This window comes from Physeter macrocephalus, chromosome 7 (assembly GCF_002837175.3).
Source record: "Physeter macrocephalus isolate SW-GA chromosome 7, ASM283717v5, whole genome shotgun sequence".
Lineage (NCBI taxonomy): Eukaryota > Metazoa > Chordata > Mammalia > Artiodactyla > Physeteridae > Physeter > Physeter macrocephalus.
The window spans coordinates 79,338,331-79,352,049 of record NC_041220.1 but is presented as its reverse complement, the minus strand read 5'-3'; the positions used below and the strand labels follow the sequence as shown (position 1 = coordinate 79,352,049).

At 36.6% G+C, this 13,719-nt stretch overlaps 1 protein-coding gene and 2 non-coding genes across 3 annotated transcripts in view; 1 reads left to right on the top strand and 2 right to left on the bottom strand.

The window, feature by feature from the left end:
• Nucleotides 1-13,719, top strand: part of UBE2K (ubiquitin conjugating enzyme E2 K) — a 94,163-nt gene that overhangs the window by 46,167 nt on the left and 34,277 nt on the right. The window contains exon 4 of the mRNA XM_028492561.2: nucleotides 8,169-8,251. Within this exon, the coding sequence (XP_028348362.2) occupies nucleotides 8,169-8,251 (83 nt within the window). The remainder of the gene's footprint in view (nucleotides 1-8,168; nucleotides 8,252-13,719) is intronic.
• Nucleotides 912-1,037, bottom strand: LOC112063495 (U6atac minor spliceosomal RNA). The gene has a single exon (XR_002891006.1). It is a non-coding gene; the product is annotated as a U6atac minor spliceosomal RNA (small nuclear RNA).
• Nucleotides 2,320-2,445, bottom strand: LOC112063496 (U6atac minor spliceosomal RNA). Its single transcript, XR_002891007.1, has one exon. It is a non-coding gene; the product is annotated as a U6atac minor spliceosomal RNA (small nuclear RNA).

Sequence of the window (13,719 nt, the reverse complement as noted above, 5' to 3'; positions counted from 1 at the left end):
GAAGAAAGAAAAGATCTCAAGAGAGACTGCTCTCAACCACTATATTTTTACTATTAAATAATGATAGTATCAGTTGTCACTTGTTTTGTGCTAGGAATTTTATATGCCTTTTCTGAACGTCTTCATAGCAGTCTTAATGAATGAGGGAACTGAGGCTTAGAGGTTAAATAGAAACTAGATCCTGTAAGGCCCACTGTGCTCTACTTCTTGATTCTAATGAGGAAGGAGTAAGGGCAAAATCTCTGAAACGGTGAATATGACTCTACCAAGAACAAAAATAATCAAACCACAGTTCAAATCTTACTTCTGGCATTTAACTGGCTTCTTGATTTTAGGCAAGCTATCTAACCGCTGTGTGTTTCCTCATCTGTAAAATCCTTTGAAAGGATTATGAAGGTTAAAGGAGTAGTCCATTTAAAAAACAATATTTCAATAATTCTATGAAATATTTTTTCATATTTTAACATCTCTGAAATCAGGATATATCTTTCAATGGACGAGATGTTATAACTTAATTGGCAGAGTTTTTTTCTTTCTCAAGGTACATAAAATAACGGTGTATTGAATAATTGATGGTACTTGAGATTCAGTGAAATACAATACTTAGAACAGTGCCTGCACAGACTAAGCATGCTGTAAATATTAGCTAGCATTAACCAATGACTACCACCCTAAGAGGCCCTTCTTGAAGTAGTCTGTTGGCTTCCCTCTGCAACGTTGTAAAATACAGTAGCATGATGCTTAAATTTCCTCTTTAATTTGAAATTCTCACACATTACTGGTAGAAATGTAAAGTGTTGGAGCTGCTTTGGAAAATATTTTGGTCAAAATGGTAAACATAGGGTTACCTTATGACCTAGCAGTTCTACTTCTACAACACTTATTTCTTTTTTAAATTTATTTTTTATTGAAAAAAAAAATGGTTAGATGCCACAAAGTAGGTGGCAGTGCCTTAACCATATGCGTGTTGTCAGGCCCGAGAGCGTCTTCCATCCTTGTCGAGAGCAGTGCTAAACTTCTCTCCTTTCATACAACACATAGCAGTTCTACTTCTAGATATCTACTCAATAGAAACGAAAACGTGTCCACACAACTTGCACATAAATGTTCATACCAGCACTATTCATAACTGCCAAAAAATGGAAGTGCTCTAAATGTCCATCAACTGAATGGAAAAGTTAAATGTGGTATATCCATACCACGTTTGGTTATAAAAGTGATAAAAGTGCTGATATGTGCTACAAAACAGATGAACTTTCAAATCATCACGCTAAATGAAAAAGCCAGGCACAAAAAGCCACACATTGTATGATTTCATTTATATGAACATTAGAAGAGGCAAATCACAGTGAAAAAAAAAGTAGGCTGGTGGTTGCTAGGGCTGGAGGAGTGTGGAGGAATGGGGAGTAACTGCTGTTGGTTACGTATTTTCTTTTTTTTTAAATTAATTCATTTTCAAATTGTTTATTTACAGTTTATAGAAATACAGTTAGTTTATTTTTATTTTATTTTATTTTTAAATTATTCATTTTTTCGCTGTGTTGGATCTTCGTTGCTGTGAGCAGGCTTTCTGTAGTTGCAGTGAGCGGGGGCTACTCTTCGTTGTGGTGCGTGGGCTTCTCATTGTGGTGGCTTCTCTTGTTGTGGAGCACGGGCTCTAGGTGTGTGGGCTTCAGTAGTTGTAGTGCGCAGGCTCAGTAGTTGTGGTTTGCAGGCTCAGTAGCTGTGGCACACAGGCTTAGTTGCTCCATGACATGTGGGGTCTTCCCGGACCAGGGCTCAGACCCGTGCCCCCTGCATTGGCAGGTGGATTCTTAACCACTGTGCCACCAGGGAAGCCCAGTTTTTTGTTTTTGTTTTTAAATAAATAAATAAATAAATAATTACTTTGCTGCGCCGGGTCTTAGTTGCAGCATGCAGGATCTAGTTCCCTGACCGGGGGTCAAACCTGGGCTCCCTGCATTGGGAGTGTGGAGTCTTAACCACTGGACCTCCGGGGAAGTCCCTGTAGTTTCTTTTTGAGGTGTTGAAATGGTCAAAAATAAGATTTTGGTGATGGTTGCACAACTATGAATATACTGACCACCATGAAGTTGTGCACTTTAAATGGGGGCAAATTATTGTCTCAATAAAAGTGTTTATTTCCCTCTGTAAATAAATGTAAATCGAAAGTGATTGCATAGTTCTGGTTCTGTTTTAGACACTTGATACATTATTTCATTTAATCTTTTTTTTTTTTTTTTTTTTTTGGTGGTACTTATGACCTAGCAGTTCTACTTCTACAACACTTATTTCTTTTTTAAATTTATTTTTTATTGAAAAAAAAAATGGTTAGATGCCACAAAGTAGGTGGCAGTGCCTTAACCATATGCGTGTTGTCAGGCCCGAGAGCGTCTTCCATCCTTGTCGAGAGCAGTGCTAAACTTCTCTCCTTTCATACAACACATAGCAGTTCTACTTCTAGATATCTACTCAATAGAAACGAAAACGTGTCCACACAACTTGCACATAAATGTTCATACCAGCACTATTCATAACTGCCAAAAAATGGAAGTGCTCTAAATGTCCATCAACTGAATGGAAAAGTTAAATGTGGTATATCCATACCACGTTTGGTTATAAAAGTGATAAAAGTGCTGATATGTGCTACAAAACAGATGAACTTTCAAATCATCACGCTAAATGAAAAAGCCAGGCACAAAAAGCCACACATTGTATGATTTCATTTATATGAACATTAGAAGAGGCAAATCACAGTGAAAAAAAAAGTAGGCTGGTGGTTGCTAGGGCTGGAGGAGTGTGGAGGAATGGGGAGTAACTGCTGTTGGTTACGTATTTTCTTTTTTTTTAAATTAATTCATTTTCAAATTGTTTATTTACAGTTTATAGAAATACAGTTAGTTTATTTTTATTTTATTTTATTTTTAAATTATTCATTTTTTCGCTGTGTTGGATCTTCGTTGCTGTGAGCAGGCTTTCTGTAGTTGCAGTGAGCGGGGGCTACTCTTCGTTGTGGTGCGTGGGCTTCTCATTGTGGTGGCTTCTCTTGTTGTGGAGCACGGGCTCTAGGTGTGTGGGCTTCAGTAGTTGTAGTGCGCAGGCTCAGTAGTTGTGGTTTGCAGGCTCAGTAGCTGTGGCACACAGGCTTAGTTGCTCCATGACATGTGGGGTCTTCCCGGACCAGGGCTCAGACCCGTGCCCCCTGCATTGGCAGGTGGATTCTTAACCACTGTGCCACCAGGGAAGCCCAGTTTTTTGTTTTTGTTTTTAAATAAATAAATAAATAAATAATTACTTTGCTGCGCCGGGTCTTAGTTGCAGCATGCAGGATCTAGTTCCCTGACCGGGGGTCAAACCTGGGCTCCCTGCATTGGGAGTGTGGAGTCTTAACCACTGGACCTCCGGGGAAGTCCCTGTAGTTTCTTTTTGAGGTGTTGAAATGGTCAAAAATAAGATTTTGGTGATGGTTGCACAACTATGAATATACTGACCACCATGAAGTTGTGCACTTTAAATGGGGGCAAATTATTGTCTCAATAAAAGTGTTTATTTCCCTCTGTAAATAAATGTAAATCGAAAGTGATTGCATAGTTCTGGTTCTGTTTTAGACACTTGATACATTATTTCATTTAATCTTTTTTTTTTTTTTTTTTTTTTGGTGGTACTCGGGCCTCTCACTGTTGTGGCCTCTCCTGTTGCGGAGCACAGGCTCCGGGCGCGCAGGCTCAGCGGCCATGGCTCACGGGCCTAGCTGCTTCGCGGCATGTGGGATCTTCCTGGACCGGGGCACGAACCCGTGTCCCCTGCGTCGGCAGGCGGACTCTCAACCACTGCGCTACCAGGGAAGCCCTATTTCATTTAATCTTTGAAATCACTATTTTATTAACACTTCCTCCTCCCACCTGTTTCAGAAAAGCAAGAAAAATGGACTAAAAACATAAGAACTGAGGTCTGTCTGATGTTTTTGCTACTAGTTCATGTTGCTCTTCAGGCCACTACTATCTTAATTCCAGCCATACCATGTTGAGGTAACTTCAAGATTTAGAAAGATCTACCTTCAGTCAACCCACATTTGTCTCCCTCTGGCTTCTACCAGTTAGTTATACTTGGAATATATGGTACTCTTCCCATTTATGGCAGTAAGCTTTTGGAGTAGATGCTAATTAATGTTGATAAATATGTTCTAGATGTTTACTATATTAGATTTGAATTTTGACTGGTTGGCAGATAATGATGGAAAGAGTGGGGAATATTTGTGTAAATTTCTTGCATAATTATGTTCACATATGTTTAATATGTAGCCTCAGGTTTAATTTTAAGCCTTCTGAAGTAAAAGTATTGAAGTTAACTGTCATATTCTCAGTACTGTGCAGCTAAAATTGCACCTGATTGAAAACTTACATTGTTTTATCTTAACATGGTTACAGAGTATTTTTTATTACTCTGCAATAAACTATTGACCTGAAGAGCAGAAGGTTTACTTCTGAACAGAGAAGATGTATCTTTGAATCAGCTGAGTATAGCATAGAAGTTTGATTCAATGCATGCTTTATTTATTTATTTTTAAAATTTGTTTTATTTTATTTATTTAATTTTGGCTTCATTGGGTCTTCGTTGCTGCACGCGGGCTTTCTCTAGTTGTGGTGAGTGGGGCCTACTCTTCATTGTGGTGCACAGGTTTCTCATTGTGGTGGCTTCTCTTGTTGCAGAGCATGGACTCTAGGCACGTGGGCTCAGTAGTTGTGGCTCGCGGGCTCTAGAGTGCAGGCTGAGTAGTTGTGGTGCACAGGCTTAGTTGCTCCGCGGCATGTGGGATCTTCCCGGACCAGGGCTCGAACCCGTGTCCCCTGCATTGGCAGGCAGATTCTTAACCACTGCGCCACCAGGGAAGCCCGCATACTTTATTTTTAAAGTAAGTTGTAGTAATATTCCTTTAATGAAAAACCCATTAAATTAGGAAAACTCTAGCTCAGTGATTTGTCGAACTTATTATTGGAGATTAGGTTGTGAATTTTCCTCTTTTTCCTTTGTGTTATAAGTACTTTTATATATGAAATTGAGTATAAATACCAATGCTAATAGCCTTCTATGAGTCTTCCCTTCTGCACATGCATATTTAAAATAAAATAGCATTTTCTTTTGTACAATAAGTTAGTTAAAGCAGGTTTAATATTGTAACTTCCTTGAGTTGCAAGCTTGAAACTGGAAATTCCTGATGGAAATAGAGCTCACATCTACCATGAGGTGGAAGGTAAAATATTTGTTGAACTAAAGAGTGCATAAATATAGGCTGCATCCTGTGGGAGGAGATAAGATTACTGATGATGGTATACCAATATAAATAACTAATAGTCCCCTTCCTTTATTTCAGTCTGGTAACACTGTGTACATAGTGTTAAGATTTTTGTTTCTAAATTCTTTGAGTGCTCCTCAAAGCTAATGAGTGTTGTCAAGTTACCCAGACAGTGCTAGTATTAGTTTCATTTGTGAAAATAAGGAAACTTGAATTGTTATTCATATAAGTATTTTAGGACTGTAAACCATTCCATATTTGTTTTGTAATCAGAGTCAAGTATGACTCAAGTAGGTCATGATAATTGTCTTTGTCTAGTTACTTTTATACTTCATCCTTTCCAAGTTCTTTGTACATTTTTGTTGCTATAGGTCGGAGATGGTAGTACTCTGGGAGAAAATGATGAATACATTGGATATGAATTGAGCGTAGAATGATGGGGTATATGTGGTTACCATTGGTAATATTAAGAGTTGAGAAAGAAGTGAAAAATCTAAGAAAGGAGATAGTTGATGATAAAGAATGACAAAGAGGAATAGATAAAAGAGTGTAAAACCATACAAAGAACTACTTATAGGACAGTTACTTACATCTGTACTGGTAGATAATGGAGTGGCCTCTTGAAAATTAATTTCTTTATTAGATTATCTGCAAATTCAAAGTTATTTATTTCTAACTGTAGATTGTAGTACAAAGAAATAGTTTAATAATTTCCTTGGTCTTGCATATAAGCATATTTGTTTTTCATGTAGAGTCTACAGAGAATCTTGTATTGAAGATTTTTCTTTAAAAAGCAAGATACAATTCACACATCCTTAGATCATCTGCCTAAATTGTAAACCTTCTGACATCTTCAGTAGTAATTTAAAATTCTGTTTTCCTCGGGACTTCCCTGGTGGTCCAGTAGTTAAGACTCTGCATTTCCAATGCAAGGGGCACGGTTCAATCCCCGGTCGGGGAACTAAGATGCCACATGCCATGTGGCATCGCCAAAATATTAAAACAAACAAACCAAAAAGTATGTATATATATAAATATTATCGCACATTCATTCAGTGTGAGGCACTTTATTTTAGATGCTTGGAATGCTCTACTAAGCAGGATAGACACCATGCGTTTTAGAGAAGACCAGGCAAATAAGAAAGAGATGATAGAAGTGTGATCAAGTACTGTGACATAGGAAAGTACAGGATGCTATGGGACAGGTCAGGAAGAAGTGATTATGGAAGCTGAAACTTAAATGATAAGTAGGAGTTAGCCAGGAGAAGAGAATATCGAGGTGTGTTATTGAAAGAAAAAACGTATGAAGGCCCTGAGGCCAAAAAAAAATTATTTTTTAAAAAATATGACTAGCTGAGCACTTGTATTGAATGTAGGGTAGATGTGAGATTTGAGAGCAAGGCTAGAATCAGTTTAAGAGTGTGGGCTTACGTAAAGGGAATGAGAAGTGGTTAAAGGGCCTTAAGTAGAATAGTGACATGAATCAGGTTTGTTTTAAAGGGCTTTCTGGTTTCATTGTGGAGAATGGATTGGAGGGAAGAAAACCGAAGGCAGTAAAGTCAGTAAACTGTTCAGTAACCCAGCTGAAGAATGATAGTCTCCTTTAACGACATGGTGTTCTGTGGATGGAAAGAAGTAGATATCATTGAAAGCAGTAGGTTATTTTAAGAATTAAAAACGATCAAGGAGTGGAAAGTCTCCATTAGTTTTAGGTGTTTTGAAGTCATTGGTGACTGGAAGTGCTTTTTCAGATGGCATGTAAGTTAGTGAGTGAATATGTGAGGAATTAACAGATAGTATAGACAAGTCACAAGGAGAGAAGTGTAAGCGTGATAAATCTTTTAGCTTCTTTTCATAAATAGCTTACATTTGGAGCATATGTATATTTTTTGGATTTTATTTTATTTTTTTATACAGTGGGTTCTTATTAGTTATCCATTTTATACATATTAGTGTATAATGTCAATCCCAATCTCCCAATTCATCACAGAGCATATATTGATGAGTTAATTTTTGCAAGGTACTAGAACATAGCTTGGTTCATAGTAATTAATCTGTTAAATGTTAAAGAATTTTGACTTAGATGACTATCATATATATGTGTCAGATATAATCCTCCTCCTCCTCCTCCTGTTCCTCCTCCAAAAGCTCATAAGTTTATGAAGTAGATTTCATTTTAAGGTGATGTGATAGAGTTAGCATTTTCACATTGTTGATTTCTTATTCTTTCATGCTTAAATAAGTACACTCAGAATCTGAAATTAGATTGTGTGAGTTTATATCTTCTGTTGCGAACTACTTACTTGATATTGGGTAAATTTCTTAAACTCTAAGCCTCAGTTCCTGGCAAATAATAGTAGGCCTATAAATATTTGTCAAAAATTTTTTTAAAGTATTGAAGAAAAAAAGTGCTACAAAAAAATCAGGAGTAATCTTATAGTCACTTTCTATTTCTGTTTCCATGTACTGATTTTGCTTACTTTTTCCTTCAAACCTATTCTACACCCTTCACTCTAAAAAAATTGCCATTTACTATCTATATTTTGATATTCTGTTCTACTTTATCTACCTGAATGGATCTTAGTCCATGTTAAATTTCTCATAGTATCTAACACTATACTAGGTAGTTTATAAACACCTAGTTAATTGTTGGATTTCTTTGAGCATTTATTAAAAGGTTTAAAAAGAATGTATGTCATTGATAGCATTCGGCTCACTGAATGCTTTGTCTCCTACACCCTTCCCTTCACTTAGGCAAAATGATGTAAGTATGAGCATTTTTTTTAGCTTGAGAATTTCATTTTCTTATAGTTCCACTTAAACTATATATGTTTTACTTCTATACTTTAAAACTCAAATGTGCTTTATATTCTAGGTCCGGTTTATCACTAAAATATGGCATCCTAATATTAGTTCCGTCACAGGGGCTATTTGTTTGGATATCCTGAAAGATCAATGGTAAGAGATTTTGAATTCACCTTCAACCCTCTCATATGAATTCTGAGACTGTTTAGAGTGTTAAATGTGTACTTGCCTCAAAACATAAGCATATATTATACTTTTATTTGGCAATAATTTTAAAACTAGATGAAGTCTCTTAAGTACCTAAGAGAAAATATGTTACAGTTGAAATTGGAATCTATATTTAAATAGTGATTTATTAGGTAATGTCAGATGCTAGCTTTCCATCTTGAAAAATCTTAGATTTTATTTGTTTTGGTAAATTTGATTTTTTGCTATCTCAGAAAGATATTTGTGAAAGACTAAAATAATTTAAATATTGTAGTAATCAGCTCTGACTTGGATGGAATGTAGACAACAAAAATGTTAAAAGTTGTATTAATTGAGTGCGATTAGGTTCTAAGATTCTAAGAAGTACCTTTGTAGGTGGTATCGTCATTTGTACAGTGCTTTCACAATTTTTGTCTGATTTTATCTTAGCAGTATAGTGTTTAACCACTAGGTTAAAATCGTGGCTCTGCCATTTACTCATTTTTGTGGTCTTGAGTAAATTACCTGGTCTTTTGCCTTCGTTGCCTTATCTGAAAAAATTGGGGGTTAATACCTATTTCATAGGGCTGTTGAGAAGAGTAAATGAGTTATTTTATGTATTTCTCTTAGATTAGAGCCTGGCATATTCTAACAGTAAGGATTGAACAACCAAGACAAGAGATATAAAAAGTCATTGGGGTGGAAGAAAACAATAAGTTATGCGTTTGATTTGTTAAGAAAAGGAAAGAAATGAACCTGAATAAGCTGAAACAGGATGACAACATTTAGCATATGGGTCACTTGGTATATTTAGTAATTGGATAAACAGACAAGAGTTGCTGGTTTTGTTTTGTTTTTCCATTCTAATAGCACACCTGAGTAAAGCCTCTCTCTCAGTAGATCATCTCTTGGGATCCAGTTTCTTGATCTGTATTCCATACTGTTAAACATTGAACATTGTGGACTAGACCTAACTTTATCTTCTGTCATCCTTTTGATTTGTGACTTTTCACAATTTATTGAATTTCTGTGCCTCCATGTTTTTATCTATAAAGGCATCTCGAAGACCCCTTATAGCTCTGTTGTTCAGTGATATTAATGAAAATTTGCAGTATTACAGACATTGTCCTTTTTTTCACTTGGTTTCTAGGACATCAGTTCTTCTGTTCTCCCCTTCCTTTTCCCACTCCTAGACTTCTCAACTAGTTCCTCCCTCATCTCCTGGAGCTTTGTACATGAGAATACCTCAGGGCTAAGTCTTTTTTCCATCTATACTCATTTCCTTGGTGAGCTCATCTGATTTCATAACTTTACCATTTATATACTAGCAACTCACATTTTCTGAACTCCAGACTCATGTCCTGCTGCCTGTTTAACATCTATACTTGAATATGTAATGGACATCTCAAACTTAAACATGCTGGAAACTGAACTATTTCCCCAACCCAAAACTTACTTCTTCCCCATGTAAGTTTTGGCAGCTACATCCTTGCAGTTGTTAAGGCCAAAACTTCATCGTGATGCTTGTTTCTTCTTTCTCTGGTACCTTTATACCAGAGAGATCTGCAAATCCTGTTGTTGAAACCGCCAACATTTTAGCAGCAGTTCATTACTACTACCTTGGTCCAAAGTTGCATTGCCTGTTGCCTGGACGGTTACAGTAGCCTGTCCTTCTGCTTCTGACTTTACTCAGGCTATTCTCAGCAGACGGAATGAAACCTCCACCCCTTTGAAAACAAAACTCCACACTAAAATTTTCCACTGTCTTCTCTTTTTGCTCAGAGTTAAACCAGCAGTACTACCACTTCTGATTATCTTCCTATAAATAGTTGAAAGATTATGGTGTATATAGAGACAGAGAACTTGAAATTTTGTATCAGAACACTTTTTATCAGCTATTCCCATTTCCTAAGGCAGGTCAAATAGCTGAATTTAGTCTTTTCATATCTTTATCATTGAAATAATAAAAGATACCAGAGACATCAGATAAAATAGGTGAGATTGGATATCCATGGGTTTGTCAGCCCGCTCCCCCCCCCGCCTCTTTTATTGAAGTAAATTGACATTCAGTGGATATCTAAATGTCAATGTTTAGGCTAATTTGGAACAGTTATCTTAGAAAACAGTTTGTTAACCTTGGTCTTTATTAATACATGTGGATGGTGATTTACCTTTAATATTTAACAACTTATGTTAGTATGGGTTATTTCTTAACTTTGTAACTTACCCTGTGTGGAAACCATCTTCTTATGTTTTTCTCTGACACCTCTTATGACTAAAGGTGTCTGTTTACCTGGGGAAGAAAATGACAACACATAAAAATTGCACTCATTGATACTGCTCTTCCAAAAGACACGAGCAGGCATTAAGAGAATATCTGTATGGTTGATAAGCTGCGCTCAGCACCATTAGTCATCAGGGAAATGCAAATTCAAATCACAATTAGATACCACTACACACTTGTAAATGGTTCTCATGCATTGCTGTTAAGAATGTGGTTCAGCCACTCAACCAGCAGTATCTGCCAAAGATAAATAAGTATATACCTTCACTATGGCACAGCAGTTCTACTCCTAGGTATATATCCAAGAGAAATCCGAGAGAAATGAGTGCATATGTCCACCAAAAGACTTGTACAAGAATATTCATAGCAGATTTATTCAAACTGCAAGTCACCCAAATGTCTATAAACAAGAGAATGGATATATAATGCTATAATCATACAATGGAACACTACATAGCAGTAAAAAATAATTTTTAAAAAGGCATGTTGACACAACATGGATGATTCTCATAGACATGTTGAGTGGCAACAGCCAGACACAAAGGAGTACATACTGTATGATTTCATTTTATGAAATTCAACATGAGTCAAAGCTAATTTTGGGTGATAGAAACTAGGACAGTGGTGGGTAGGTAGGGTCGTGAATAACAGGGGCAAGAGTGAGGCTTTCTGAGTGCTGGAAGTACTATGTATTTTGATCTAGATGGTGGTTACCACGGGTGTATACATGTATAAAAATTCATCTAGCTGTCAAGCATTTTACTCTGATTATACCTTAACAAAAAAATATAACAAAAGGGCTTCCCTGGTGGCGCAGTGGTTGAGAGTGCAAGTCACCCAAATGTCTATAAACAAGAGAATGGATATATAATGCTATAATCATACAATGGAACACTACATAGCAGTAAAAAATAATTTTTAAAAAGGCATGTTGACACAAACAACATGGATGATTCTCATAGACATGTTGAGTGGCAACAGCCAGACACAAAGGAGTACATACTGTATGATTTCATTTTATGAAATTCAACATGAGTCAAAGCTAATTTTGGGTGATAGAAACTAGGACAGTGGTGGGTAGGTAGGGTCGTGAATAACAGGGGCAAGAGTGAGGCTTTCTGAGTGCTGGAAGTACTATGTATTTTGATCTAGATGGTGGTTACCACGGGTGTATACATGTATAAAAATTCATCTAGCTGTCAAGCATTTTACTCTGATTATACCTTAACAAAAAAATATAACAAAAGGGCTTCCCTGGTGGCACAGTGGTTGAGAGTCCGCCTGCCGATGCAAGGGACACGGGTTCGTGCCCCAGTCCGGGAAGATCCCACATGCCGCGGAGCAGCTGGGCCTGTGAGCCATGGCCGCTGAGCCTGCGCGTCCGGAGCCTGTGCTCCGCAATGGGAGAGGCCACAACAGTGAGAGGCCCGCGTACTGAAAAAAAAAGAAATCTATCTATCTATATAGATAGATAGATATAGATATAACAAAAAAGCTGCCATTATTTTTAAGTAGCATTCAGTGTTTCGAATGAACACAGATTATTTATTAATGGTTTTCTGGAAGATCCTTAACAGACAAGTTAATCAACAATACACACAATTCAGTGCTTACTCTACATATTAAAGGCCCCACCTAGTCCATGTGAATGAATATTTAATTAGCCATATTAACTGTGCTTACTGATTTTTGAGATCTGAGCAAAATTAATTTACTGAAGATAGATTTATAAAGTACTCACTTATTTGTATCCACTGATTAATTAAAATTAGCTAACACATTTTGAAATTTCATACTTCTGTTTGCCTGTTAGGATTTGTTTTTAATAGGTTTATGCTAATTTTATGCATTAAATGCTAAAAATATTAATGTAATATGAATTTAATCAGTAGTTTGTGAAAAACAAAATAAATGGAATAGAAAGTTGTATTTTCGTTTGTATATTTTTTCACATTACCAAGTTTAGATTTTAAAATTTATGTAGAGCAGTCAGAAAATGTACACATTTCTTTATACCATCAAAGATGTTATAGATTCTGTAGTATTTAGGGCCAAAAGAATAAGTTTTGTTTTAATGTTAATTTTATTACAGCTAATTATGAAAACATTGTTATTGTTTGCCATTGATCTTGTGTTCAGCTTTTAAAAACTTTTCATTTAGGTTTTTTTTTAGCTAATTAATTCTTAATGGTTTATGAATACCTCCCTTGCATTGATAATGAAAGTTTTCAAGCATACAGAAGACTTAAAACTTTGCTCATTGAGATAGTTACGAATTGAATCTAAAGTTACAGCTCTAGATTTTTCCTTCAGTTTTGAGAATAAACTGTCCTTTTGCATTCCCACCAGCAGTGCACAGGATTCCAATTACTCCACATCCGTGCCACTGTTATTTTCTGTTTTTTGACGGTAGCTGTCCTAATGGATGTGAGGTGGTATCTCATTTACATTTTCCTAATGATTAGTGATGTTAAGCATCTTTTCATGTGCTTATCGGCTGTTGGTATATCATCTTTGGAGAAATGCTTGTTTAAGTCCTTTCTTGGTCAGGTTTGTTTTTTGTTGTTGAGTTGAAGGAAGTTCTTTTTATATTTCAGATATTAACTCCCTTGTCAGATCTATGATTTGTAAATATTTTCTTCCCATTCTGTGACTGTATTCTATTCTTTCCCTCTATTGACTTTCACTCTATTGATTGTGTTCTCTGCCTAGGAAGATTAAAAAAAATTTTTTTTTTCTTTGCACAGGAGTTTTTAATTTTGATGTATAGACCAGTTTCTCTATTTTTTTCTTTTGTTGCCTGTGCTTTTGCCTGTGCGTTGATATCCAAGAAATCATGGCCAACTGCCGTGTCGTGGAGCTTTCACCCTATGTTTTCTTCTAAGAGTTTTATAATAAGTTTAGTCTTGGGAATTCCCTAGAGGTCCAGTGGTTAGAACTCTGCGCTTTCACTGCCGGGACCCTGGTTGGGGAAATAAGATCCCATGAGCCATGTGGCGCAGCCCCCCTGCAAACAATTAGTCTTACGTTTAGGTCTTTGATCCATTTTGAGTTATTTTTTTAAAAATTGAAGAATAGGGGCTTCCCTGGTGGCGCAGTGGTTGAGAGTCCGCCTGCCAATGCAGGGGACACGGGTTCGTGCCCCGGTCCA